Raw genomic sequence first — 24,646 nt, forward strand, 5'->3', positions numbered from 1 at the left:
GCAATATGTATAAATATTAATAAAATGCGTCGTTAATTTGGTGCTAGATATGAAGAAATCGCAAGTCGATACTAATCCTCCATTACTCTAATTGGGCTCGATTTATGGTACAAAGAAAATTCGATAGAAACTTGATGTATTGCACAAATTTCCTTACAAAAGACACATGCACAGACAGAGAGACAAGGTCAGGTGATCAAACGGCATAATAAAATTATTACATTCGTTGGTGTTAATCTTATTGCATTTTTATGGCTCATTGCAGGGAATTTTTTCCGCCTAGTGGCTAGTACTCATGAAGCCCATCATAAAATCATTCAGATCGGATCGGAGAGCCTCTTTGCTCAAGAAATATAAAATTGAAGAAACTGCCAGCCTGAAGGTAAGAAAATAATTGGCCTGATGAGCACACTTGTACAATTGATTTCCAAATGATACTCATGTTCACAATAACAATTCATTTAACATACAAATAAATACAATCTATTAATCACCGAAAGAACAATAGAATGAGAGTAAAATCTTTGTACGTCATAACACCCCCATGTAACTGGTTAATATAAATATATTATTTGCTTGCTGCCCTGGAACTAATCCCCCGAAAGCGATTATATCAAGACTGAAGTACGCAGTTGAACGATCAGAATGCTATGTTCATGGAGTCGACCGTCCCAGTTCCAACCTGTTCATCAGGCACGTTGACATCAGAGCCTCTCATGTCATTGACATGAAGATTAGTCTTGGAGAGACCGGGCAGTCCCAGCGACAGTCTCATCACCTTCCAGTGTGCGTCGTCAGGTTCACTCAACTGCGCGTGTTTCATCAGCCGGCAGACGCTGGAGTCAGTATACCTAACGCCCATTTCAAGATTTTTGGAGGGATTATTCGTGTGGTTGTGAGAACAACACTCTCCACATACAGTAGAAATATCGTCACCGACGCAGCTGTTGTCTAACTTGGCGCAGCCAACTGGAAACTTCACAGTCACACTCAGAGGTACCTGTTCATTACACAAAATAATAGTTAGGTACATAAGAGAAAATGCAAACAAGTCTAGAGATGAAATTATAATTATATATAATGTTTGATTACAATAGGCTGAATTATTACAGTTGGTGATGCAACTTCAAGAATGAGACAGGAAAATAGTGGAAGTGAGACACGTTGGGGCCATGGTTGAATTATATAAGGTTGACCCACGAGGATTTGTCTTTCAGTTCAGCTCTCTTGTTAAACCACTGAGATCCAAGAAACGTAAACAATCCCGTCATTTCCATGACGGATTGGTTGACTGGTTCGATCGCATTTCGGTGAATAGTTAATTCTCGTGACGTCACTGAGATCAGTGACGTCACAGGCGAAAAACTAACTACATCCGCGAAAATTAGCTTCTCATGGGTCAATCTTACACTAGTTTAACCACGCGTTCGGTCTGAAACGCACCGAAAGAACGTGAACTCACCGAGAGGCAGTGCAGGTCCTCTATGCGGTATACCGTCACTTGCGCCTGATCTGTGGACACTTGCCGGATACGACAGCCCTGACGCGAAAATATTTGTTTTAACATCGAGGCAATAGATAAAACGGACGAGAATACCTAAAAAAATATTTTTATATTGTCATCGAGATATATTGTCATCGAGAATAAACAGTAAGAAAATTAGAATCATAGTGACTAACTTCACACACGTTCATTTAGTTCAGGTAACTAATGCACGCAGATTTTGCTGACTATTACGGTAGGTATTCCTTGTACTCGTACATCTGAAAGATGCTTATAATTCCATGAACACTTCTCTCTATATATTGTAGCATAAAGCTTGAGAAATACCTACAGTTATATGGTGAAAGTCTGGTTAATTGTTACATTGCCTTTCAGCATATTTCAATGGAATTTTTGGACGTTTGCACTCACGAAAGCCTCAAGGGTGACCGTGTAGGGTACGGGAGGTCCTTGGAAGCACACATCGACGCGTACAAGGGCAATATTGGCCACGGGGTGATCACCACAGAGCAGCGCGGCGCGACTGCTGACAAGGGCTCGCGTCACTGTCGCCGCCTGTGGTATTAGAGAGACGATATCCCATGCATGTCAGGTCACTAAAAATGATTGCTTAGAAATTAATCAAAAAATAACGTGATCAGAGATCACGAGGCCAAAAGAACGCTACTTGGAAAGGGAAGCGAAAAGGATGTTCCATGTTCTTTTAACAACAGAAAAAGTGATAAACTAGTCTAGGCATCTATAACAGGCTAGGTTTTTAGACATGAATCGACCAGAATAGTCGATAGATTTAAATGATGAGTAGACAAAGTAGCATTTGTAACAAAATAGCCATTTTTAGCAGGAATGTTGGGCGAGAAAAAATTGTCGTAAACTGGAATGCTTAAAATACAAAGAATAAATATCACTCATGCGTACCGTCTCATTGACGGGCTGCTGAAAATATGGGGCCAAGTGTACGGTGGTGCTCAGCTGATGTTTCATGCAATCCTTGCTTTGAGGAACATTCCGAGGATCATGCGAAGAAATATTACCGTTATAAGTTGGACTACATCCGCTTTCAGGATTACTAATTTTAATACCAGAGGGGCTTGTTGCATTCAGATTATTTCTTTTGATGAAATCAGGGTGCGAAATTTTCAGACCCTGGAGCTCTTTAGCAACGTACGCGTCGAATTTTTCCGCAAAATTATCTTCATCGCAATCTTCAGAAGAATTTTGGAATGAGTCTACAAGGGTGTCAGAATTAACGGATGGCGTCATCTTTCTGCACAGCGGCAGCAGGACTTCAGAAGAAACGGAGCCACCCACGCTTAGCATCTGGTTCCATCGCTCCACAACAGCGCCTGAGACACAATATAAACAAGTTCAATAACTGCTTGAAGTAAGGAGTTATTGAACTCGGTAAACGAGTTCAATATTTTACCGATTGATATCGTCGGGTGAATAATTATCGATAAAAAATCAACTACAGTTGAGACGCTCATCAAATTTTCAGTGGCCTAAATAGAATACGGTGGAAAAGTGGCACACCTTTTATTATTGGGTGGCTATTTTACGGTGGCACACCTTCAAATAGCACAGTGGAAAGCACACCTTCTCTTCTTTTTATATATCACAAAATTAAAACATTTTAGCATCAAACGATCAGACCCTACAGAGCTTTGGGCCAGGAATTTTTTGAAGAACAATTCTTATGAATGTTTTAAAAAAATAATGAAATGAATGAGACTTCAAAAACATAGTTTTAGTCCACTTGCTCAAAAATGGCTACGAGAATGCAAGTATATAATTTACATATTTTTCTCGTTAGAATATTGTGCAATAGCTTTCATTTATTGTGACACTAAGATGTGAGACCTCAAACAAGCAAACTGACCAATCAATAATAATTGCATTAGTATTCTTTATTTGGCACAAAAGAATCGATTCCACGTGATTTGGTATTTCCAATTCACGTTTGTTCATATAATCGTATTGTTTCAGGTAGCAATATGAATGATTATGCAGAATAAAAACGTAACCATATAGAAAGCACTGACAGAAGCAAATAAATTTCAAGGCAAAATCTAACTCACACTGATGGGAACAAATAATAAAATAAAACATACAAATAATTTAAACAAGTATCTCCGTTGATCCATATAGACGATAAACGAAAGCAAGGAGAGCAGCCACACCAAAATAACACATGATCTTAATAATAATAATGATAATGGCGGTTTCAGCGTTTAGTGGTCCGTAGGCCTGCCGCCGATTCTTAACATCGCAGAACATTCACAGTACTTAGCAGTCTTGAACACGCAACTCACTGCTCCAATTCTGCTGTGCCTAACCGCCCGGCCTTTTGCCGATTCTGACCAGAAACTGGCGCACAGAGCGGGGATCGAACCCGCGCCTCTTTGCGCCAATCTTGGTACTCTGAACTGTAACCACTGGGCTACAGTAGCTTGCATGAACTCCATTACTTCCCACCAGTGGGGGCGGTTAGAGAGTCGGCGAGGGTGCGGGGCAAGGCAAGGTCGACCTCCAGCATAGGGAACTGCTGCTCCCTCACTCGGCTGCTGTCCCCACACACGTCTGTGGCACGGAGGCATTATGTGAAGGTTTATCCTTATCATGACTGCCTACATACTTGCAAGGCAGAGGCATTACGAGACAAGGAAGAGGGTTTGCATACGGAGGCATTATATGAAGGTTTATCTTTCCTATGACTGCCTACAAACTTGCAAGGGAGAGGCATTACGAGGTAAGGAAGAGAGTTCGCATACGGAGGCATTATGCTTATGGAGGGACGGTTTATCTTTCCTATGAAAGCCTACACACTTGCAAGGGAGAGGCATTACGAGTTATTGGAGAGGGTTTGCGTACGGAGGCATTATGTGAAGGTTTATCCTTTCCATGACTGCCTACAATACATACTTGCAAGAGCACTCAAGTAAACTAGCTAAGCAGAACAAAAGGACGAGTCAGAATTTTTTTTCATGGGCAGCAGAAGACCCTTTACATTCTTAAACTCACGTATGCTTCAGATTTCACAAAAAAGAAAAAAATTAAGATAGTTAATTTTTTTCTGCTCGTTTTGAACGTACCTGATAATAATAGATAAATATACTGAATATATTCGAGTACCATATTGCTCCAAACTACACACAAAATATTAACAGATTACGGAGAGTTTTTGTACAAATACCCTCCGTAATCTATTAATATTTCGTCCACAGTTTGTAGCAATATGTTACTCGAATATATTTAATATATTTATCTGTAGAGTTGGTGGAGGATCAGGACATGGAAGCGACATGCACCTTGCAGAACAGTAGCGACGAGGTTGGTGAGCGGCTGGCGAGCGTGTGTAGTGAGTCTACGCAGCAAATGCTTGGTCAGCACCGACATGCTGTCGGGGGACTCTAGTGCCGCACACCGCACCGACGTAGCGTGCAGCACTACGCTGCATCGCGCAGCATTCGCAACCTCAGGCTGCAGTCTCAAGCTCCCTTCTGAACTTCCTTCCCTGAGTAAGGTAAATTATGTTAGATGATTGAAGGAGCGTTTTAGGGGTACAAATTACATCATTTCAGATACTGTTATTTCGAGGAATGTAACTATGACAATGTATAATGAATATCTCGAGCTAAAAATTATAATTGGTATCATCATTATAATAGAATTATATCAACAGAGGTAAATCGCGTAAAATCTATCAGGGCTGTTTTGGCAAATTTTACCCAAAAAAACGTAACAAAAAACCTTTTTACATTTATATTTTATAGATGACTAGAAATAAACTTAAAATTTTTATACGTACCGCGTGATTGCGGCTGGAGCAAATTGATCAGCTAACTAACGCTTGGCAATAATGATAACGAAACTCAGTGCACGAAAGTTTTCCTTGATGATTACAGTGATAATAATATACTAGCACCTTGGTAGCCACATTCAGTCTACTGTATGACGGAGAATTCGTAACAAAAGCATATATGAGAGATCCAGTCAACGACCAGTAGTGATAGGATAGCAGCAGGGGCGTGAGTGAATTTCATCTACAACACTCGTGCAGCGAGAGACAATCACATAAGCAAGCGTTGCAACGGCCACATGGCATGAAGCAGTGCGGTTCAGTACGATGAACAGCATCGCAAGAGGCACTCACGTGGCATTAGGCACCTCACGTGGCATTAGGCACCTCACGTGGCATTAGGCACTCACGTGGCATTAGGCACTCACGTGACATTAGGCAACTCACGTGGCATGACGGCATGAGGCACTCTCGAGGCATGCGTCACTCATGGCATGTGGCAGCGTGATTGTGAACATGTACAGCACCATGATCAGCATAGCATAAGGCACTCACGTAGTAGGTGGCAGCGTGGTCCTGCACATGTCCAGTGTGATGAAGAGCAGGGTATTAGGCACTTACGTAGCATGCGTCACTCACGTGGCATGTGGCAGCGTGATGGTGCACATGTCCATTATAGCATGAGGCACTCACGTGGCAGGTGGCAGCGTGGTCCTGCACATGTCCAGTGTGATGAAGAGCAGGGTATTAGGCACTTACGTGGCATGCGTCACTCACGTGGCATGTGGCAGCGTGATGGTGCACATGTCCAGTATAGCATAAGGCACTCACATAGTAGGTGGCAGCGTGGTCCTGCACATGTCCAGTGTGATGAAGAGCAGGGTATTAGGCACTTACGTAGCATGCGTCACTCACATGGCATGTGGCAGCGTGATGGTGCACATGTCCATTATAGCATGAGGCACTCACGTGGCAGGGGGCAGCGTGGTCCTGCACATGTCCAGTGTGATGAAGAGCAGGGTATTAGGCACTTACGTGGCATGCGTCACTCACGTGGCATGTGGCAGCGTGATGGTGCACATGTCCGGTATAGCATAAGGCACTCACATAGTAGGTGGCAGCGTGGTCCTGCACATGTCCAGTGTGATGAAGAGCAGGGTATTAGGCACTTACGTAGCATGCGTCACTCACATGGCATGTGGCAGCGTGTTCGTGCACAAGTCCGGCATCAATGATAATAGCGTGAGGCACTCACGTGGCAGGTGGCAGCGTGGTCCTGCACATGTCCAGCACGATGAAGAGCAAGGCGGGAGTGCAGCGCAGGAAAGCATTCCTCACCCACACGGGGGACAGGCAGCTGCCCCGCAGCGTTGCCGCCTCAGACGACGCGGCCGTCGCGTCGCAGCCATCAACGGCGATCATACGGTCACCGCTGTCGTGGTAACCGTGGCCGCCGTAGTAGAACATCACTGCAGGGCAAACAGTGTGAGGCGGACAAGCATGAAACAGATGATGATATTTGCAAGCATGAAATAAAACAAATGATATTTGCAAGCATGAATTAGATCAAATATATGATATTTCGGGACGTTTGAAACCTGATGTATCGCGATTTGAATCTTTGGCTAGAGGGAAATTTCAACGGTTCACTCTGTACCAACCTTGAGTGATAAGAGAAGGCGGACAAATTCAGCACAAGATCCTAAATAAGACTTGATTTCTCATGACCATGATTAGGAAACATGAAACTTCAACACTTTCAACATTCAACTTCCAGGAGCATTTTACGACATTGAATGCCGAAATTGCATTAAAGGACTCATTGGAGTTAAAAGAGCCCGAATGTCGAAGGAATTACCAAAAAAGCGACTAAAAATATGCAATAACTCTTAATATTTAACCAACAACACCTTAGAATGACTTTCTCCTAACTAGCGGCTATTCTAGCGTCCTAGGGGAAGAGGCTTACCGTAATCGCCGGGCTGGACGAAGGTGCACATCAAGCTCACCGCGTTACGGAAATGTGACAAGGACAGATCAGCCAACACCAAGCACCTGTAAACAATCTAGTAAATTTCATGTACCTTATTAAACACACAATAGGAAGTTTGTTTGTGCGTTTGAAGCCCTGCTCAATTATAGAAGATAAATACAAGTGTGAACAACATTTATCGTGTCGGGATATTGCCTGGTTCCGAAGTTTCATTCTGGGTGGTAAGGGAGAGAAGTGATTTTTAAATTGGTACAATAATCGTTATTCAATAACAAATAAAATTAAATTTACTTTTAATTTCAAAATCGGATCTAAATACGAGTTTCATGCTAAATATTGGTTGGAACGGACCATTCTATGAATTACATTAAGTAGTTTAGACATTTTTAACTAGGATAGGAATTCAGGATGATTTTTGGGGAAGACAGGATACGGGGTAGCGCGTTTTCGATTGCAGAGATCATCCATCTTGGGCAGAGTCCGGTGAACTAAACAGTTTCCGATTAATGACAAAACATTCTGTTGTTGAAGCACCCACAAGGACCCATGGATTTTAACGGAATAGTAACTGAAATTTCTTATTAATCAAGAAATGTGTTCCAATAAATATCTATTATTATACCCCAGCGCAGTCATGTTATTTCTTAGATAGGACGTAGATCCTTTTTTACTTAAGAGTGACTGGATATAAATTGTAATTTTTCAATCTTTAAGCAGCGGTATTGTGGAATTTGGACAAGCTATATGGAGAGTAATTTAGTTCATCTTTGAGCACTCTAATCAACTGAATTGAGTGAGTTGATTAGAGTGAGTGAACATAGAGAGTGTAACATAAATATTGTTTTTAAGACTTATAGAGCGAACATAAATATTGTTTTAAAAACTTATAGAATGAACATAAATATTGTTTTTAAAGACTTATAGAGTGAACATAAATATTGTTTTCAAGACTTAAGTTCTTCCAGAAGTAATATTAGTGAGGCATAACCTCTTTTCTTGGCAACAGGGAAGCTTACGAACGACAGGTAAAGCATGTTATACTATTTCAATCAGCTATAACCTTACAGAAGAAACTATCGTTGAGAATTCGCCCATTAATCCTCTTATGTAACTCAATGCAGTAAAGTCATTTGTAAGAGATATAGACACGTTCGTGATAAGAAACTCATGCCTCGAACATAAGAGATAAAAACACGTTTGGGGTCCAGCCTGTCACCAATAAAAACCTCTTATGTTACTCAAAGAAAAACCAAAAATACTCGATGCAAACTCAAAAATACTCCACAAAAACTAAAAAAATGAATAAAATTAAAAAATACTCATATCTAAGAGATACAGGCACGTTTGGAGCACAGCTAGTGACCTGAAACCATGCGTTGTGAGCGTAGCAGCGATGCGCTGGCAGTCAGGCAGAGTCGTGAGCAGCGGCTTGCCTTCGTAGCGGCAGTTGCCAACCAGAAGCGCCCACTTCCTGTACGCTGCAGAGTTTTCAGTTCAGTAAAAAGCATTGAGAACAATATTCATTGCTTTAAAAATTGCGTTGTTAACATTAACATGAGTTAAAAATCAAATAATTTCAGTGATTATACTAAAATAAAAGAACCAACATCACCTCATTCGATACTGAATAACTACGAAATTCACCATCGGCAGCCAGATAATATTAAGTAATACAGAAAAACAGTCACGTAATCCCGTGGGTAAACGGAAAACTTAATTTTCATTTACCTCAGCAAATTTGCACGGTTTACCCCCCGAAAGTAAACGTGGAATCTGCTCGCTACTGACCTGAGTAAACTCGCGGGGCGGTGCTTAGTTCCTTGAGTCTCACCACAACCTCGCGGGATACAACCTGCAGCAGGAACACATCATCAGCCACTAAAAAACATTAGATCATCCTCGAGAAACATTGGTAGCGGGCACAAACTATTCTCTTGCTTCAGCTAAAAAAATCTCAAGAGCTCTTAATTATTTTCCGTCTAGTTTCATTATTAACCCTCTGCCGCCTGACATGAGTAACCGGAGCAATATTGTCACAAGCCTGCTTCTCAAATAGGTTACGTAACTAGTGAGCGCAAAATGACTTGCACTGATGGTTGCCGCCACGTACGACAACTTTAAAATGTACTCTGTTGCGTACATACGTCCTCAGGTTGCTACACTCAATAGATTACGTATAATTCAAGTTGAAAGTTATGTTCCCGGAGAGTGGCATACGGCCGTTGAGGGTTAATTTCTCTGAGTTATAAGAATTTGTAAAATACTCTCATGTTTTTGGCGGAATTCATTCAGGTTTCAGGCAAAGAAGATCTCTGTCTGTACAAGTAAGCTAGACCTGCTTCAGTGCTGCAAATATTATTATCATGAAATCCAGGCTAACTGAAATCAACCTTCTGTATAGGTACTATGTGTCGGAATTAGAGGTCATATCAAAATTCACATTACTCATCATTAAATTCCTTTTTATCTCGCAGGCACCATGTTACAAAGCATGGTAAACATTAGTATAAAGATTTATTCCTTTGAAATTAACCCTAGTTCTCAGTAGGATACACTTATTGAAGAGCCCAACCATGTTCACCTGACCAGCCTCGTTCGAGACGACGCACAGCAGCCTTAGCAGCGACAGGTCTGTGTCGGAGGGCGTGTACAGCAGACAGCTGTGCCACACGTCACCATCATGCGAGCACATTGTGCTGTGCCAAGGGCTGCTCTTGCCTGCACAACACAGCATTTTATTGTCATTACTTCGCCTCACGGCATGGCTTCATTGTTACCAAAATATACAACGTTGTAGCCGTATTTAACCATTATGTTAAAGCGTAATAAAATTTATTCCCTGCTAAAGAAAAATTCCTTTCCAAAGATATCCATTGCTGATGAAACAATTAAGCGATAAGTGAACTAAAAACTGAGATCCATGCACTGCATAGTCGTTGTCAAAAATGTTAAACGGCGGAAATGTAAACCATTCACAGCTATTGGACAAAAAAGCGGTCGTACCAGGCATAGCATAGCCGTTGTTGGTCCAAGTGAAGGTGCATGGCAGAGCAGAGCGCACGGAGCACCAAAGCTGCAGCGGTTGACCGCGACACATCACGACCTCTCCTTCTGCAGCGCCTGCGACGCGGGGTTCTCGCACCAATACCGGAGCGCATATCTCACGGGTTCCGCATACCTAGAACCAGAAATGTAATTCACTTAAATACTTTAAAGGCAACGCATACCTAGAGCCAGACTTATAATTAAACAAACATACTTTACAGGCATCGTATACCATCGTGCATATATAAATCAGCAAATATACTTTACAGAAACCGTAAACCTAGAGACAGAAATTTAATTTGGCTCTTTATACACAGAAACAAAATTTAATTCATGAAATTGAGACACTAGATTCGGTACCGTGAATTATCTGTGTGCAAGCCATAAAAAGTAATGCAATGTAAAGCGCCAGAGCTGCTAGAAACGTGCCAACTATCAAGTTTACTCCATATTTATTGGAAGAAAGGGTGATGGAGAAAATTTCTTTTGTAACATATTAGCAGCAATTAGATCATAATGAACACATAGAGGCAGATGAAATAAAAATGCAAAAAGCTAGAAACATGAATAAGGAAGCCGGCGCTACAAAAAAGCTAGCGCCACAAGTAAGCAAGTAAATAAAAAATAACATCGCCATAAGAGCGGTTCAAGCCATCATATCAGCCTTTTTAGCGCATTTTCTCATTTACGAAAAAAATGCACTATTGTGCTCGCCATGTCCGTCTGTCTGTCCGTCCGTGACTTCACGTTTTCGTCGACGAGAAAATGCACTCTCTGTCACTCACTGCAGTGAGTACCGAGTTATATTTTTTATATTTCCAGTAGTAAATCACGGAGCTCAAGTAAGCAAGTGGAATAAGCCAACTTGTCTTGCTCACCAGGACAGAACAGCGGCGTGAGGTCGCCTTCCCGGCAACATTCTGCGCCACACACCAGTACAGACCACCGCTGGATACGTCCACTCTGTCCACCTGCGATTTTAAGTTGTGCTTAGCATGCAGTTTCATCAGTTTAGAACGTCAGTTGAAATGAGCCAGATTTAAACACGGTATTTGCAAATTTGAGTGTGATGTCTTGGAAAATAATGATCATTTGTTGAGCCCAAGTGCAGAATTAGCAAGGTATCAGCTAAAAGAATGAGACGTTTGAACATAAGATAAAAATCTAATGTAAAACGAAATGCAGTATTTAGAAACTGGATTAACGAAAATTACGACTAGGGCTTAGTTTATAGAGAAACGTAATATTCGGAAAAAATGTGTCTAGCAGAGAACACTGAGATGATGAAAATCTATTAGGAGCACAAATAAGGATAAAACAATTCCAAAAGCCCATTCTAAAGTCGTGCACATCTTTTTAAAAGCCTGTATGTTGTTGCCACAGCAGCATCCTAATAAGCTGAATAAAAGAGACTCGGGTTAGGATTTTGATGAGAAGTACAGGCTTGAGGACGATTTTCCCTCCGCGTTAGATAAGAAAAGTGGGTAACCAATTTTAAAAAGAGGAAGCTGGGGTTAAGGACACTAGGATTTCCTCAACAGGAGTCAGCACATGGGCACAATGTGCGCTCCACAATGCGGTAGCAATAGAAGAAAGGACTGGTACAGATTCATGGTTTTACTTATGAACTGTCGACATGAACATCTGCCGGCAATGTCGAAGAAGAAAATACATAGGAAACGTTCCTTGATAACACAATTGAAAGCTTGAGCCAAGCCCTGTTTGACTTGTCAATATTAAATTTCTAGGACATCATAAAGCTGCTAGCTCATGAGCTACGCTACATCCTTAGCCAGCACTTCATGTTAGAATTTGATGACATACCTACTTCAAAACTACCGGTACTTCAAGACACGCACAATTATTCTCACTGTGGACAATTTTTGCAGTTGCTTTTCAGGCCCATCATCCGAAAAGTCGAATGATTGTTGTCAATCAATTATCCGACAACTAATTGACAATGATAATGTCAATTATTATATACTCACCGAAACAAGGTAGAGTTCTAAACTGACAAGTTTCAGTCCTACTCACAGAGAGAACATTACTGTCAGAAGAAATAAGGAGCTGCTGGTCCTTGTACCAGCGGTACACAGGAGGCGGGTACGTCGCGTCACATCGCACCTCCAGCAGCAACTGAACAACCCATGGCAGAACAAGTGTTACTTCGGCCTCGTGTACAGAGTGAACACGCGTTCTTTAATGAATAATAATAGCAAGGCTATTTCAATGAATGAATCCAATATATACGTATCACTTTCATAGTGTAAGCGTGAATAATACCAAGTAAAAGGAAACGTTTTCTTTAATAAATAATAATAACAAGGCTATTTCAATGAATGAATCCAATATATATATATCACTTTCAATTTGTGAACGTGATTAATAGGTACTAGGTACAAGAAAATGCTTACATTAATAAATAATAATAATAACAGGGCTATTTTAATAAATGAATCCAATACATATCACTTTTAATTTGTGAACGTGAATAATACCGAGGACAAGGAAACGCTTACTTTAATAAATAATAAGAGGTTATTTAATAAATAAATTCAATATCACTTTCAATTTGTGATTAATACCAATCAATACATTAGTTAATTTTAAGAGTATATAATTTTTGATAGAGACGCGAGTAAATTAAAAAAAAAAAGAAGGAAAATAGGTTCACCTTATCCCCAAGATTTAGTTTTACATCCACAGGCTCCAAGGAGAAGACAGGAACAGTCTCCATGAGGCAAAGTTCGACAGGATTGCTCCACAGCTCCAAATACTCTCCAGCAATTCCTGCACAGAATCAATACTAGCTCAGAATATATATCGTTTCATGCACAGACAATTCTTCAAAGAGAATTCCTATAGATGAATTAAAGAGCAGTAGGAGGAAAGAAGCACAATGCATGTAGTGTAATTTACGCAGAGTTGACTTTTTAATACATTAAATCAATTTTTTATCAACATTCACCACAAATTTATCCACCAGATGCACATACATAAAATAATTGACTATAATTATGGTGGCATAAGGAATGTTTAGTGAGGTCGTAAGTTCTAATTTAGTGCATAAACATTGACTCAAAGCAAATCTTTCTTAAATTTTAATGGCTTTAAATGGCCAGGATAAGGATTTGGTTAGTTTCATGGTTCCTTCACTAAAGCTGACATTCGAGAATTCATGCTGGTTTCACACCACCTTCAAGCCAAATATTTAGTGCCAGCATTAATGTATCAATTAAATTAATTATGTTCTTAATTGAAGCCAATAGAAGTTTTCTTCATTGATATATTCTTTACTTTTTTACTACAGAAATTAAAACTCTTATTCTAATATGACTAATTTTCATTTGTAATTTGAATACTTCCTTAATTTAAGCCAATAAATGGTTTTCTTTATTGATATATTCTTTACTTTTATACTACAGAAATTAAAATTTTTATTCTAATATGATTAATTTGCATTCTTAACAAATAAATACATCGTAGATCATTGCTTTAAGATCCCTTCAATGAGCTCACTTAAATTTAATCCTCACAAATATTGCCAGTAGCCTAGCCAATTGTATGTATGTATGTAAACACAACACCTTAGTTGCTAGGAAAACATGCATTATGAAAAGAAAAAATTATTAATTTGGAATATTTAAAGAAAAGTGATTACCTGTCCACTGGGGGGAGTCTAGCGGGACTTTCTGTCGCACCAGACACAAGTAGATGCCCTCATCTTGTGGCCTGGAGATGGAGTAGCGATGTGAACATTTCAGACCATTGCATTAGTCAGCCGTCAGGTTCACAATATTAAAAGAAAAAAATCAATGCTAGTACATTACAATAAAGCTAAAATATATTAAATTAAAATTTATCACTCTCGTAACTCTCATCAAGCACTCTTTCAAAATATTTTTCATCGCTTATGATCACATCCAAAGTTGCTTTCTCCAACAATCCCATAAACACTGTAATCCATGCCTTACATGCTCTCCCATGACTCATGCCAACAGTTTTACCTTACTCCAGCATCACTTCCACCATCAGGTGTCTTTCTCATGTGCCTCACATTCTACTCCTAGGGATACTCACAGACATTATGAGTAAGTCAAAGATTCCTTCACACCCTCATCACGCATGAAGCACTTGACCAATCTCCTCTTACTCTCTGTGTATTTACTTGCGTTCAGAAACGGCGATTGCACAAGCTGTACCTAATAGTACTGAATAGTAGGAGTAGACACAAGAGCACGTTTGATGTGTAATAATGCTGCATTAATGGACCACGATATACCAGTCACAGGATTTTTTTCACAATGTAGCAAGTAAAGAATATATAACAGCAGTTGGGATGCATAAGAATGCCAACATTATTTTAATAGAACCTCTTTTCCATATTTATTTCACTTATTACATAACCTGGAATTTACAGGATCTTCAGCTTATAATTTCACTCAATTACAAAATTAGAAAAAAATTAAAGAGAGAAGTCACATCTTCAATAAAAAAATATATACCGGTATATGTATAAAAAAATAAAACATGTGTTTCTATTGCAGCACAACAATCTCTAAGAAAATGTTAACCTTGAAACTATTAAAATATCTATTATCTACATGAGCAGCCAAAATGCAAGTAATTGCATTATGTTGAACATTTCCTAGTAACTTAAACTCAGTCACAGGTATTCAGTGTAGGCTATTCAAGATAACATTCAACAAGCTATTCAAGATTCAACATGTCAAATAATTCTGAGAGCTCTGCCATGAGCAGCCTGAACCCACTTTCAGTGTTACCCACTTTGTTTAAGTTACATTGTTCCAAATTTTAATCAATAGAAATATAGGCTTGAAAATCAGCAGACACTCCATAGGTAATTGATTTCTTTCTGTCCAATGCATCAAATTCTCTCAATGATGGAACATTCCATTCAATTTGTAGAATTGAGGTTGCTGTTTATGTATCTACACATACCTACAAGACTTAATTAAAGTAAAATTTCCACACATAAACCCCCTACTTATTTGGGCAATGCCAAAACTGCTTTCACTTAATTGTCATAAAATTTTACATGTCTAGATTAAGATTTAAAAAACAATGATCAAGCTTAGAAATGGCCACAACAGAGTGAAAAATTGGTGTGACATCAACAGATGAAGTCATATTAAAGCTTGATTGACAGCTGTTAGATTGGTTGAAAATTAAAAAATTATGCAGAAATGCAGGGAAAATTTAAACTCTAGACAGAAAAATAGCCTCAAAACTAGGTAAGTCCTCAAAATAGGTCACCTGCACAATGTTGCTCTTAAACAAAATTGTTTCATCCTGGACACTCATACGTACCAGAAGAACCTACAAAAATGTTATCAAGGCAAAATTCATTTGATAAACATGAGAAAAACCAAAAGTTAAAGAAGAAAATTGCAGTACGTACATTACCTCACCACAGTCAGTGTCAGCTGCAAGTGCACAACCCACCCAAACTGTTGCAATTTGAGGGAGTGGGAGGTTTGATGCAGTAGAGGAAAGCTGCCTTTGTACCACACAAGTTCAGCTGGAGGGTTGCCTGAGGTGCTGATGGTTACATTCACACTGCCTCCAAGCTTGACTGGCAAGCAGCCTTCATGCGACTGACTTGTGATCTTTGCTACTTCTGAAAAATATCAAGTAATTATCAAACAGTCTCCATAGAGTATTGATGTATCTAAAAATATTTGAATTTATAAATTACCATTTTAATAGAAAATCATAATTTTATATATATATTATTCAAATTCAATAGGTATATATAAAGTTTCTACAGCTAGCCAGCAGTAAGCAGGTAAAGAAATAATTAATAGTAATGTCAATCAGGATAAAATCAAATAAGAAAAATAAAGTTCAAGCGTCAACAAATTGCACTTGGCAATTGACATGCAAGAGATTTTCAAGGAGACGATCACACACTAAAGAGTGTAAGAAGCAAACCTTTAGGAGAAAGTATGGAGTGAAGATGTGACAGCTGAGCAGCTTGCAGAAGCTGCAGGAGGTTGGCCAGAGATAGGCCTCTCTGTACCAACTGCTTGATCAGTGCTGCTGCTGGACGTGGTGACTGCTTCAGGTAGCTTAGCTCTCCCATGCTGAAATAATAGAGCTATCAGTGGTAATAACTTTAAGCCTCTAACTGAAGACTATGATCATTATTTATTTCTATACCTATTAATTCTTCTACAAAATTTAAGAGCAATTAGATACAGAGGAAATTTTGTTATTAGAATGGCAATATTCTGCAGTTTAGTTTCATTATCCACTATCCAGCCAAAAACTTCCACACACAAAAGGTTTGCATAAACACTAAACAGTCTCATACTTGCACAAAGCATTAGTTGGTGTGTAAATTAACATGTTGACTCCAATTGCTTTATCTTCTACTATTATTTATTTCATTTTTATACTATCATGAAATACCTGCACAAATTGAGGATTTATTATCATTTTGATTTTTCATTGTTCCTAACTAATTCCTAAGCATTCTACTACCAGAATAATATGTATAATAATTCTTTTTTGATAATGGCACTGTTGTCAAAATCTCAACCAAAATGTTTTAATTTAGTTAAAATAGATACCGTAAAATGGGGTAACTTTGACCACTTTTTTTTTTCTTAATGATGCCATTTTTTTACTAGATAAGTTAAACTTAAATTGAAACATGCAAAATACAGGTCTATACTCTAGCTTTACTTACCATAAATTGCTGGCTCCTGCCTCTCATAGTTTTGATGTAATTACAAAAAAAGTGATGGTCTTTGTTACCCCAGCTCTTGGGGTTTCTTTGACCGGGTGGTAAAATCAATTTTATTTTTTGGTAAAATAACTCCAATTTCCAAATAACTCCAGGTTGTGGTGCATTATAGCAGAACTTGTCTAGTTACATATGCAAATGACAAATTTTAGGAAAGTGTCATAGTTTGCAAATGGGGGGCAATGGGCAAAATGTGACCACCTAATGGCAGCTGTGCCGGGGTAACATTGACCGGTTTGGAAATAAAGTTAAAATTACCATATATATATATATATGTAAGACTCTCTAGAGTCTGAAACATGAAGAAAAAACATTAATAGGTGTATCAATCATAAAATATGTTATATAGGTACCTATGGTAATTTTAACTTAATTTCCAAGCTGGTCAATGTTACCCCCATCACGGCTGCCATTAGGTGGTCAAAGTTACCCCATTGGGGGGTGGTGCCCCCCATTTGCAAACTATGACACTTTCCTAAAATTTGTCTTTTGCATATGTAACTAGAAGAGTTTTACTACAATGCATCAAAACCTGGAGTTATTTTACCAAAAAATAAAAAAATTGGAGGGGGTACTCCGACAAGCTTTAAATTATAGCTCTTTTTTGTGGGTCACATCATTAATTTTTTAACCTATTAGATATGCAAACTTTTTAAATCTTTCTATTGTGTTACGTAGCCTCAGTATTAGGCCTTTGATGGCCATTGACAATATTTTTTTATGTCAAATCATTTTTGAGTTTTGGGGGTTTTTGTTGAAAAAATGAAAAGTGGTCAAAGTTAACCCGCCGGTCAAAGTAACCCCATTTTACGGTAGCCTACAACAAGATCTTTCTAATACAATGATGCTAAAATCTTTGAAACTGACATGTGATGTGACATGTGATGTGATTTGAAACTGATTATTGAATAAAGAAACACATTTTGTGACATTTGTAGCTTTTTCACTTTTATTTTAAATAAAAGTATTTCAATTTAGTTGAATAGGGCTAAATGCAAACTAGTGCATCTGCATCATTCGAAAATACCATATAGCCTAAATATAGGCGGAGTATAAATAGGTATTTGTACTCTACTTATACTTATATGGTATTTTTCTAGATTTCTTTTCACATGTAATAGGGTAAACGCGGTATATTCCGACACTTTAAGGACGCATCGAGAAATGAAAAACTATAAAAAAAAACCGTATGCGTTACGTAAGTTCTGTTGCCTTCACATGACTCTCAAAACACTTCACTACGAGTCAGCAACGATGAAACGTCACAAAATGTTGCCATATTTATTAAAAAGCCTTTAGAATAGAAACCTACCAAATCCCTATATTCCGTCACTCTGTGTGGCAACATCCGACACGTGGTGAGTCGTATTGCGTCAGCGCTTCAAATTTAACTGATACGTATTGCCGACATCCATGTGTTCGAATTCCGTTTGCTGTGTGAGCTGTATTGGGATACAACACGGCTTTGAATTAGAACACTAACGAATATTGAACACTACTTAATTACGTTTTAATTAACAGCTATTAGGCTTTTAATTAAGCAAATTTTAATTTTTGTACAAAGCTTTGAACGATCTGTGTGTGTCCAATTCAAGTTGTGTTGGAATTAGTTTTCATAATTTGGTAGAGCCATGTCAACTGTCAAATTTGACACATTTTTCGATGATCTCACCACGTGGCATGCATTGTCTCTCCTTGGATCTCAATATTTTCCCGCTAGATGGCCATGACCTAGTGTTTTTGCAGTATTTTGACACGCAAATGTATGACGTCACCATTTCAACCATCAATGAACGCATGGAACTAAAACAAAGCTTAATATAAAGGAAAAACTAGAGAAGTGACGGAATTACCTACGATGTCGGAATATACCGCGTTTACCCTATCTAATTTTCATTACAATCAAAAGCAAATTTTTTGGTGCATTTACTAGTTACTACTAAAATGGTATAAATAATGTAATTACAGATAAACAAATTCAAACAAAATTCCAAAGTTTTCCTTATTTTAAATATTTTCTAAATATTTAGTTATATTTATTATCAAAGTCATTAAAAATCACTGGAATTTGAAATATTACCTGTACAATTGACAGCCATTGGGCATCTTGATGCTTTGTGCTAAACCCTGCCATGCATCTTCTTTTGACAATTCATCTTCAAGACATCCCAGAACCCAACCATCAAGGCTTTCCAGCAAAGCCTGCTTGTCCAACTGTGTAGGTTGACTCATATTAAACTAGATGAAAAATTTCACAAAATATCAATAAAGTTTAGCGCCATGAGTAAAGGTTAGCATTTTTTTGCTCCAATAAGCTTTTATAATATTTGTGTATGTGTGTGGCCGGCTTTTAATAATATTTAGTATGTTTTTCCTCAAACGCGATGCAACACCATTATAGTTCGGACCTTGAATGCTGAGCTTGAGGGTAGCCAATGAGATATTCAAAGAGGTTTCAAGATATTCATATCGCGAGTAATGTTTTTTTTGGCACACTAATTAGACCACAAAAAACTAACGGAATTCGTTTTATTCGAAAGATTTATCTCAAAAATTTATTATTCATTTTTATATTTATTGAAAATTATCACTCATGTGGCGAAGGCCATTTTTGAGTTGACATCATTGTCAGCAAATGAAAAGAAAGTTCATCATAAACAGTTCCGATCAGTTCATAACTATAATTTCTGATCGCGCTGGTACTAAGAATTGAAGGCACAGAAAGACCGCGAACAGCTAAAACGCAAAAAAGATGAGCCACCAGACTGCCACCTTACATCTCAATGTGTTCATTCAATTGTTGCATCATTAACATCCATGAGCGCTTGTGAAACGACGACGAATTGAATATCAATTGGAGCTAAGTCAACGCTAACACGTTAAACTTGGAATGCCCGATAGTGAAGGAGATCGATATAAAATATATTGCTTGGAAATATATTTACCACAGTAGATTCCATTTCACATGCTACAGTAAGTGCATCAAAGAACCCCGCTTTAAACGAATAACCATTTTGGAATAATTAATTTTAGGACAGCCGAAAAATATTAAGCAATTGTAACGCTTGCTTTAACTTGGGCCACTTTTTAGCTATTAAATCTTGTGCTAGAAACCGTCTTTTCGACTGTCCCTCCTCGTCATTTTGTCTCTCTTGTGGGTGATGAACAATGTTTGATTTGAGAGTGTTTCGATAAATGAGACCTTCCACCCCTTTGGTGATGTTCAGCATGACTTTCGGTGCGAGATAGCTAAATAGCTGAAGCGCTAGTAAACATTTGGCCACTAAACTAACTCTTCTTCTCAATGCAGTTACTGCATCATATCACAGAATAACAAAAAATTGTTAACAAATTAATATTTTTTCTCATTCAGAAAATATTACTAAGGAAAAAAATACTTTAAATGCTAAGATTTATTTCGAACCTGACACCTAGATCATCATACAATCGCAGACTTAGTCCGGCTACTGAGAATAACTACACGAATAAGTTTTATTCGACTCGTTACAGCAAATGAAAGAATGCTTTGCTCATGTCAGGTTGTCCTTGTTTTTGTCGCCAGGGTAGACATCACTTTCCCCGGCTTCTTCACTGGGCTGAGAACATTCGGCGCATCTGCACAAAGCAACAATGTTTATTTAATTCAGCGAGCAATGAAACGACTAGCTACAGGAAACGATTCATTTGAAAAAATAGAGATGAAAATAATTTAAACAAACTCTTCAACTCCATAAAATCAGTATTCAAAATAAACCCTGGTCGATAAATCCGAGCAGTAGTTGATGTTTTAATACGGTAAATTGAGAGTGAAAGCATGCGAGTGAAAGCTTTGCGGGAAAGCCGAACAACCAAACGACCACACTAGCACACACGTTGTCTTTGTGCAGTTTAATTTCCGAAAACATAAAAATAAATTGGCTGATTAGTGTCTAGTCTTGTCTTTCGCGACTTCGTTTTTTGGAAGTTTGAGATCAACTCAACAACACTTTGGCTAAGAAATTTGTTCATTCAAAATTAATTGTCATTAAGCTACCTTATTGAATATGTGAGCCATTGTCTACAGATACACTAACCGCACTCGTACACCGCATTCGTAAATAAAAAACTGTTAGTTTATGATTTAAAAAATCCATTAATTTGTTTCGGCTTGCGAGTCTCTGTTGGCTTGACAACAACTCGTTCAGGGAATACCTAATCAATGTATGTGTGGAAATTGTAATAAAAAAACTATTTTATACTCCCAAAACAAAGATAGTTGATATGACACGAATAGTGCTGTAAATAGCACAAATAGTTCCACTAACCCTGCAGTTAATAGTTTAACTTACTTGCTTTCGTTTAACCCGTAGTTGAGGCAGTACAGTCCGACACATTCGCAGCAGCCATCAAAGAAATATCTGAAAATGATATCTTATTGAATCTGTATCAAGGGTTTTCAGGGTTTCAGACAACAGTTCGAGCCGGTCCATCTAATGCCATGAATTAAGAATAGCTTACCCCCAGAAAAACATTTGAACGTTTCATCTAAGGATATATTAACCATCGTCGAGGATATTCATATCTTCTGGTTGGTGACGATTCAATATAAAACTTTTTATAATTCTGAGTATATAAAAGCGTTGTAGATGGAGTTGCCGTAATTAGACGAATGTTAATATCATATAATGGTACTCGTATCCTAAAGGAATGAGGATTGAAGTTGCCACTAGTGAACAAAGGGCCAAGGTAATAAGGTTGTTGTCAAATCTACCAGAAAATGGGGTAATTTTCATAGAAGAATGGGTGAACAGTTTCCGAATTGTGGTCAATGGTACTCGCATGCTACGACCTGCATGTAGACTGGAGTAACCGACAAAAATTCAATATCAACCCAGCGGTCGTCAATCCTACTTGTCTCTAAAAAGTTAGCGTCTAAAGTTACTACCAATAAACAAAGGTGAATATCATAGCACTCAACAGCCGCTGTCAGTGAGCACCCGATAGCACGCAAGGGGGGCCTAGCGGTTACAGTTCAGAGTATCAAGATTGGAGCAGTGAGTTGTGGGTTCGATCCCAGCTACCTGCTATATTTTTGGTCAAATCGGCGAGGAGGGTGGGCGGTTAAGCACAGCAAAATCGGAGCCGTGATTTAGGTTTTCGAGACCGCAAAAAACTGTAAATATTCTGCGATGTTGAGAATCGGCGACAGGTCTAACCTCTTGATGAACGCTGAAACCGCTATACCATACTATTCCATACTATACAATGCTATACCTAGTATTCTATGCTATATAATGCTATACTATACTAAGTTATACTATTCTATGTCACCTGTACGAGGCTGCGCCACGTCTGCTGCAGTAGTCGTGGCACTTGGTGACGGAGATACACTGAGAGTGATACATTACGGTGCAGTTTACTTGGGTACGTCCTCCTGCTACAGGTTCAACCCCGTTCTGCGGCACTGTAGGATAAATTTATTTCAATAACGTAAATTTAATGCATATTTCGTAGAAAATTTGTAACGCTAATTGGAGTATATTGAATAGAAAATCATCAACACAAATGATTTAGTAGATGGCTCTTGCTTTACCCTCAGGTGGTCGAGTTAAGCATGTCACCCAGTAAGTGATGACAAGCAATCCCGCTTAGTATCCTACCCTGGGTAGCAATCACTTCTAAGTCAAGCTCACAATGAAGAATTATTTTTTGTAACTCTAAAAAATTTGTATTCGAATTCTTAATATCTTATGAATACAAGTTCAGCCCTAAGTAACTGTCCCTTTTCTAACAACAAGAGAGGAAATGTGTGTACCTACATGGTTTAGAAAACAGGTTAGCTTCTAACGAAAGTTGTTAACATGAATTAAACTCATATGGTACAATATATATTTTTTAAAGACCCTCATTTCTTATCAAAAGTGTAACGTGTTTCTGCAACGGTGCTTGCAAGTGCCATTAACGTACTCCTGAAACGTTTTGGTCTGGATGGTTAGAGTTTTAGCGCAATGTGGAAAAATAAAATTTTGTGTGTTAACATATATAATTTCACGGATGGAATTGTTGGAGTGCATCTAACTGAGCGTCAAAAGCTCCAAGTTTCACCTGCATGATTATACGGAACTTAGAAAGTCACAAATAAAATTTATCAAACAAGTTTTCAAAAATTACAATTTCTGACACAATTAAAGAGATAAATCTTGCCAATTACACCAATAATATAATTAAATGAATGCAAAAATAGCCTTCAATGTTCATCTACAGCATTGGAAATGACAATCAATAACATGAATTTCAAGACAATTGGTTAAACTCACAAACTTCGATCCTGATGGAACGCTGCGTCTTGCGCGCGTGTTCGTCGAGCGTGTCGTCGATGGGGAAGGTGTAGTACGTCCACATGTTGTACTCGTCTGGAGCAGACGCGATCGCCCTGAACAACGTGTCGATAGGCTCGGCAATGTCGCCCACCTGCGACTCCCGCACTAGTGACATCGAACTCGTTCGGTCGCACAGACCTGAGTTAAAATAAATGCCGATCAGCGGTCAGAATAGACGCTTTAGAAAACTTCTAGTCTTACATCATGCAGGTAATTGGAGAATCATTTTTAAGGTATTTTCTGATAGTAGAGCTAAATCAGCTGATACTTATAAAGATGCAGAATAAACGAGAAACTAATGACTTGTAGTCAGCGCCCAGACACGCGGTGCGGCGCGTCACTCACCCACACACGAGCAGCACTTGTAGTCAGCGTCCAGTGCCTATACTTTCAAAAAAGTTAAGAGGTCGTAAGTTCATTAGCCAATCATTGACGGCCTTTCAAGCAAAATCCACCAATCATAGACAAGAAAATAGAGCGTAAGTACTTAAGTTCACTTAGCCGCTTAGCGAATTTTGAAAGTATGGCCCCAGACACGCGGTGCGGCGCGTCACTCACCCACACACGAGCAGCACTTGTCGTAGTCAGCGCCCAGACACGCGGTGCAGTTGTGGCAGCAGCTGCACTCTGCAGCCGCTCTGTTGATTTCGCACTTGCATGACTCTGTAAGGGCGCATTTGCTTACGACGCTCGCACAGAGCAGGTCGTGACAATGCTGATCGTTCGAGATACTCAGAGGCACGATCACCAATACGAACAGAAATATAGCACCCCACAACAATTGCATTTTTAAAAGATGTTCTGGAAAAATATAAATGAGTACTATAACACACATGAATGAATCATCATGAACAAATATTTGTACTTAAAATTCAAATATTTGATAAGATTAGTAGCAATGTTGTACATTACGTTTCACGGGTTGGATAAGGAAACCACAAAGCAATATCTGCTTCTGAAACGGAGTTCTTGCTAACAGGAATTATGTTGTTTCTACACTTGTGTCGTAAAATAAATTGTAAATAAGCAAATTTTAGATACGAACAAACTTTGATTCACGTATAAAACTCGATCTTTTCTAAACGTAAATATCAACTTAGTCTCTTGAACGCTCAGATTGTTATTCATACACCTGACCGCGATAATTGGTAATAAATTATATAAGGAGAAAAAT

The 24,646-nt window shown here is 38.7% G+C and overlaps 2 protein-coding genes across 2 annotated transcripts; both read right to left on the minus strand.

Moving 5' to 3' along the window:
* Positions 1-118: 118 nt before the first annotated feature.
* On the minus strand, positions 119-19,561 carry LOC108664599. Its single transcript, XM_018151221.2, has 19 exons — positions 19,194-19,561; positions 16,297-16,448; positions 15,808-15,982; positions 14,003-14,073; positions 13,016-13,131; positions 12,376-12,477; positions 11,220-11,312; positions 10,300-10,474; positions 9,878-10,014; positions 9,085-9,148; positions 8,660-8,774; positions 7,273-7,358; positions 6,559-6,772; positions 4,813-5,018; positions 3,980-4,084; positions 2,423-2,850; positions 1,916-2,059; positions 1,463-1,540; positions 119-1,000 (listed from the first exon to the last, which is right to left on the minus strand). Exons 1-19 carry the CDS (start codon positions 19,343-19,345, stop codon positions 641-643), a joined length of 2,973 nt encoding a protein of 990 aa, XP_018006710.1. The 5' UTR covers positions 19,346-19,561; the 3' UTR covers positions 119-640.
* Positions 19,562-20,511: 950 nt separating this feature from the next.
* On the minus strand, positions 20,512-24,280 carry LOC108664578 (protein twisted gastrulation). The gene is made up of 5 exons (XM_018151192.2): positions 24,031-24,280; positions 23,410-23,610; positions 22,424-22,556; positions 21,442-21,510; positions 20,512-20,728 (listed from the first exon to the last, which is right to left on the minus strand). The coding sequence occupies exons 1-5, from the start codon at positions 24,257-24,259 to the stop codon at positions 20,644-20,646; spliced, it is 717 nt and encodes a 238-aa protein (XP_018006681.1). The 5' UTR covers positions 24,260-24,280; the 3' UTR covers positions 20,512-20,643.
* Positions 24,281-24,646: the final 366 nt, after the last annotated feature.

This window comes from Hyalella azteca, unplaced genomic scaffold (genome assembly GCF_000764305.2).
Source record: "Hyalella azteca isolate HAZT.00-mixed unplaced genomic scaffold, Hazt_2.0.2 contig15442, whole genome shotgun sequence".
Classification (NCBI taxonomy): Eukaryota; Metazoa; Arthropoda; class Malacostraca; order Amphipoda; family Hyalellidae; genus Hyalella; species Hyalella azteca.

Bases quoted from the DNA above. Each gene is read 5' to 3' on its own strand.
- LOC108664599 (XM_018151221.2), bottom strand. From the start codon at position 19,345: ATGAGTCAACCTACACAGTTGGACAAGCAGGCTTTGCTGGAAAGCCTT. The intron at 4,085-4,812 runs GTGCATGTCGCT...TCCGTGCCACAG, and splicing joins CGTCGCTACTGTTCTGCAAG to ACGTGTGTGGGGACAGCAGC. The intron at 1,001-1,462 runs GTGAGTTCACGT...TGTAATGAACAG, and splicing joins AGGACCTGCACTGCCTCTCG to GTACCTCTGAGTGTGACTGT.
- LOC108664578 (XM_018151192.2), bottom strand. From the start codon at position 24,259: ATGCAATTGTTGTGGGGTGCTATATTTCTGTTCGTATTGGTGATCGTG. The intron at 22,557-23,409 runs GTGAGTTTAACC...TTTATCCTACAG, and splicing joins TTCCATCAGGATCGAAGTTT to TGCCGCAGAACGGGGTTGAA. The intron at 21,511-22,423 runs GTGACATAGAAT...TATCATTTTCAG, and splicing joins CGTGGCGCAGCCTCGTACAG to ATATTTCTTTGATGGCTGCT.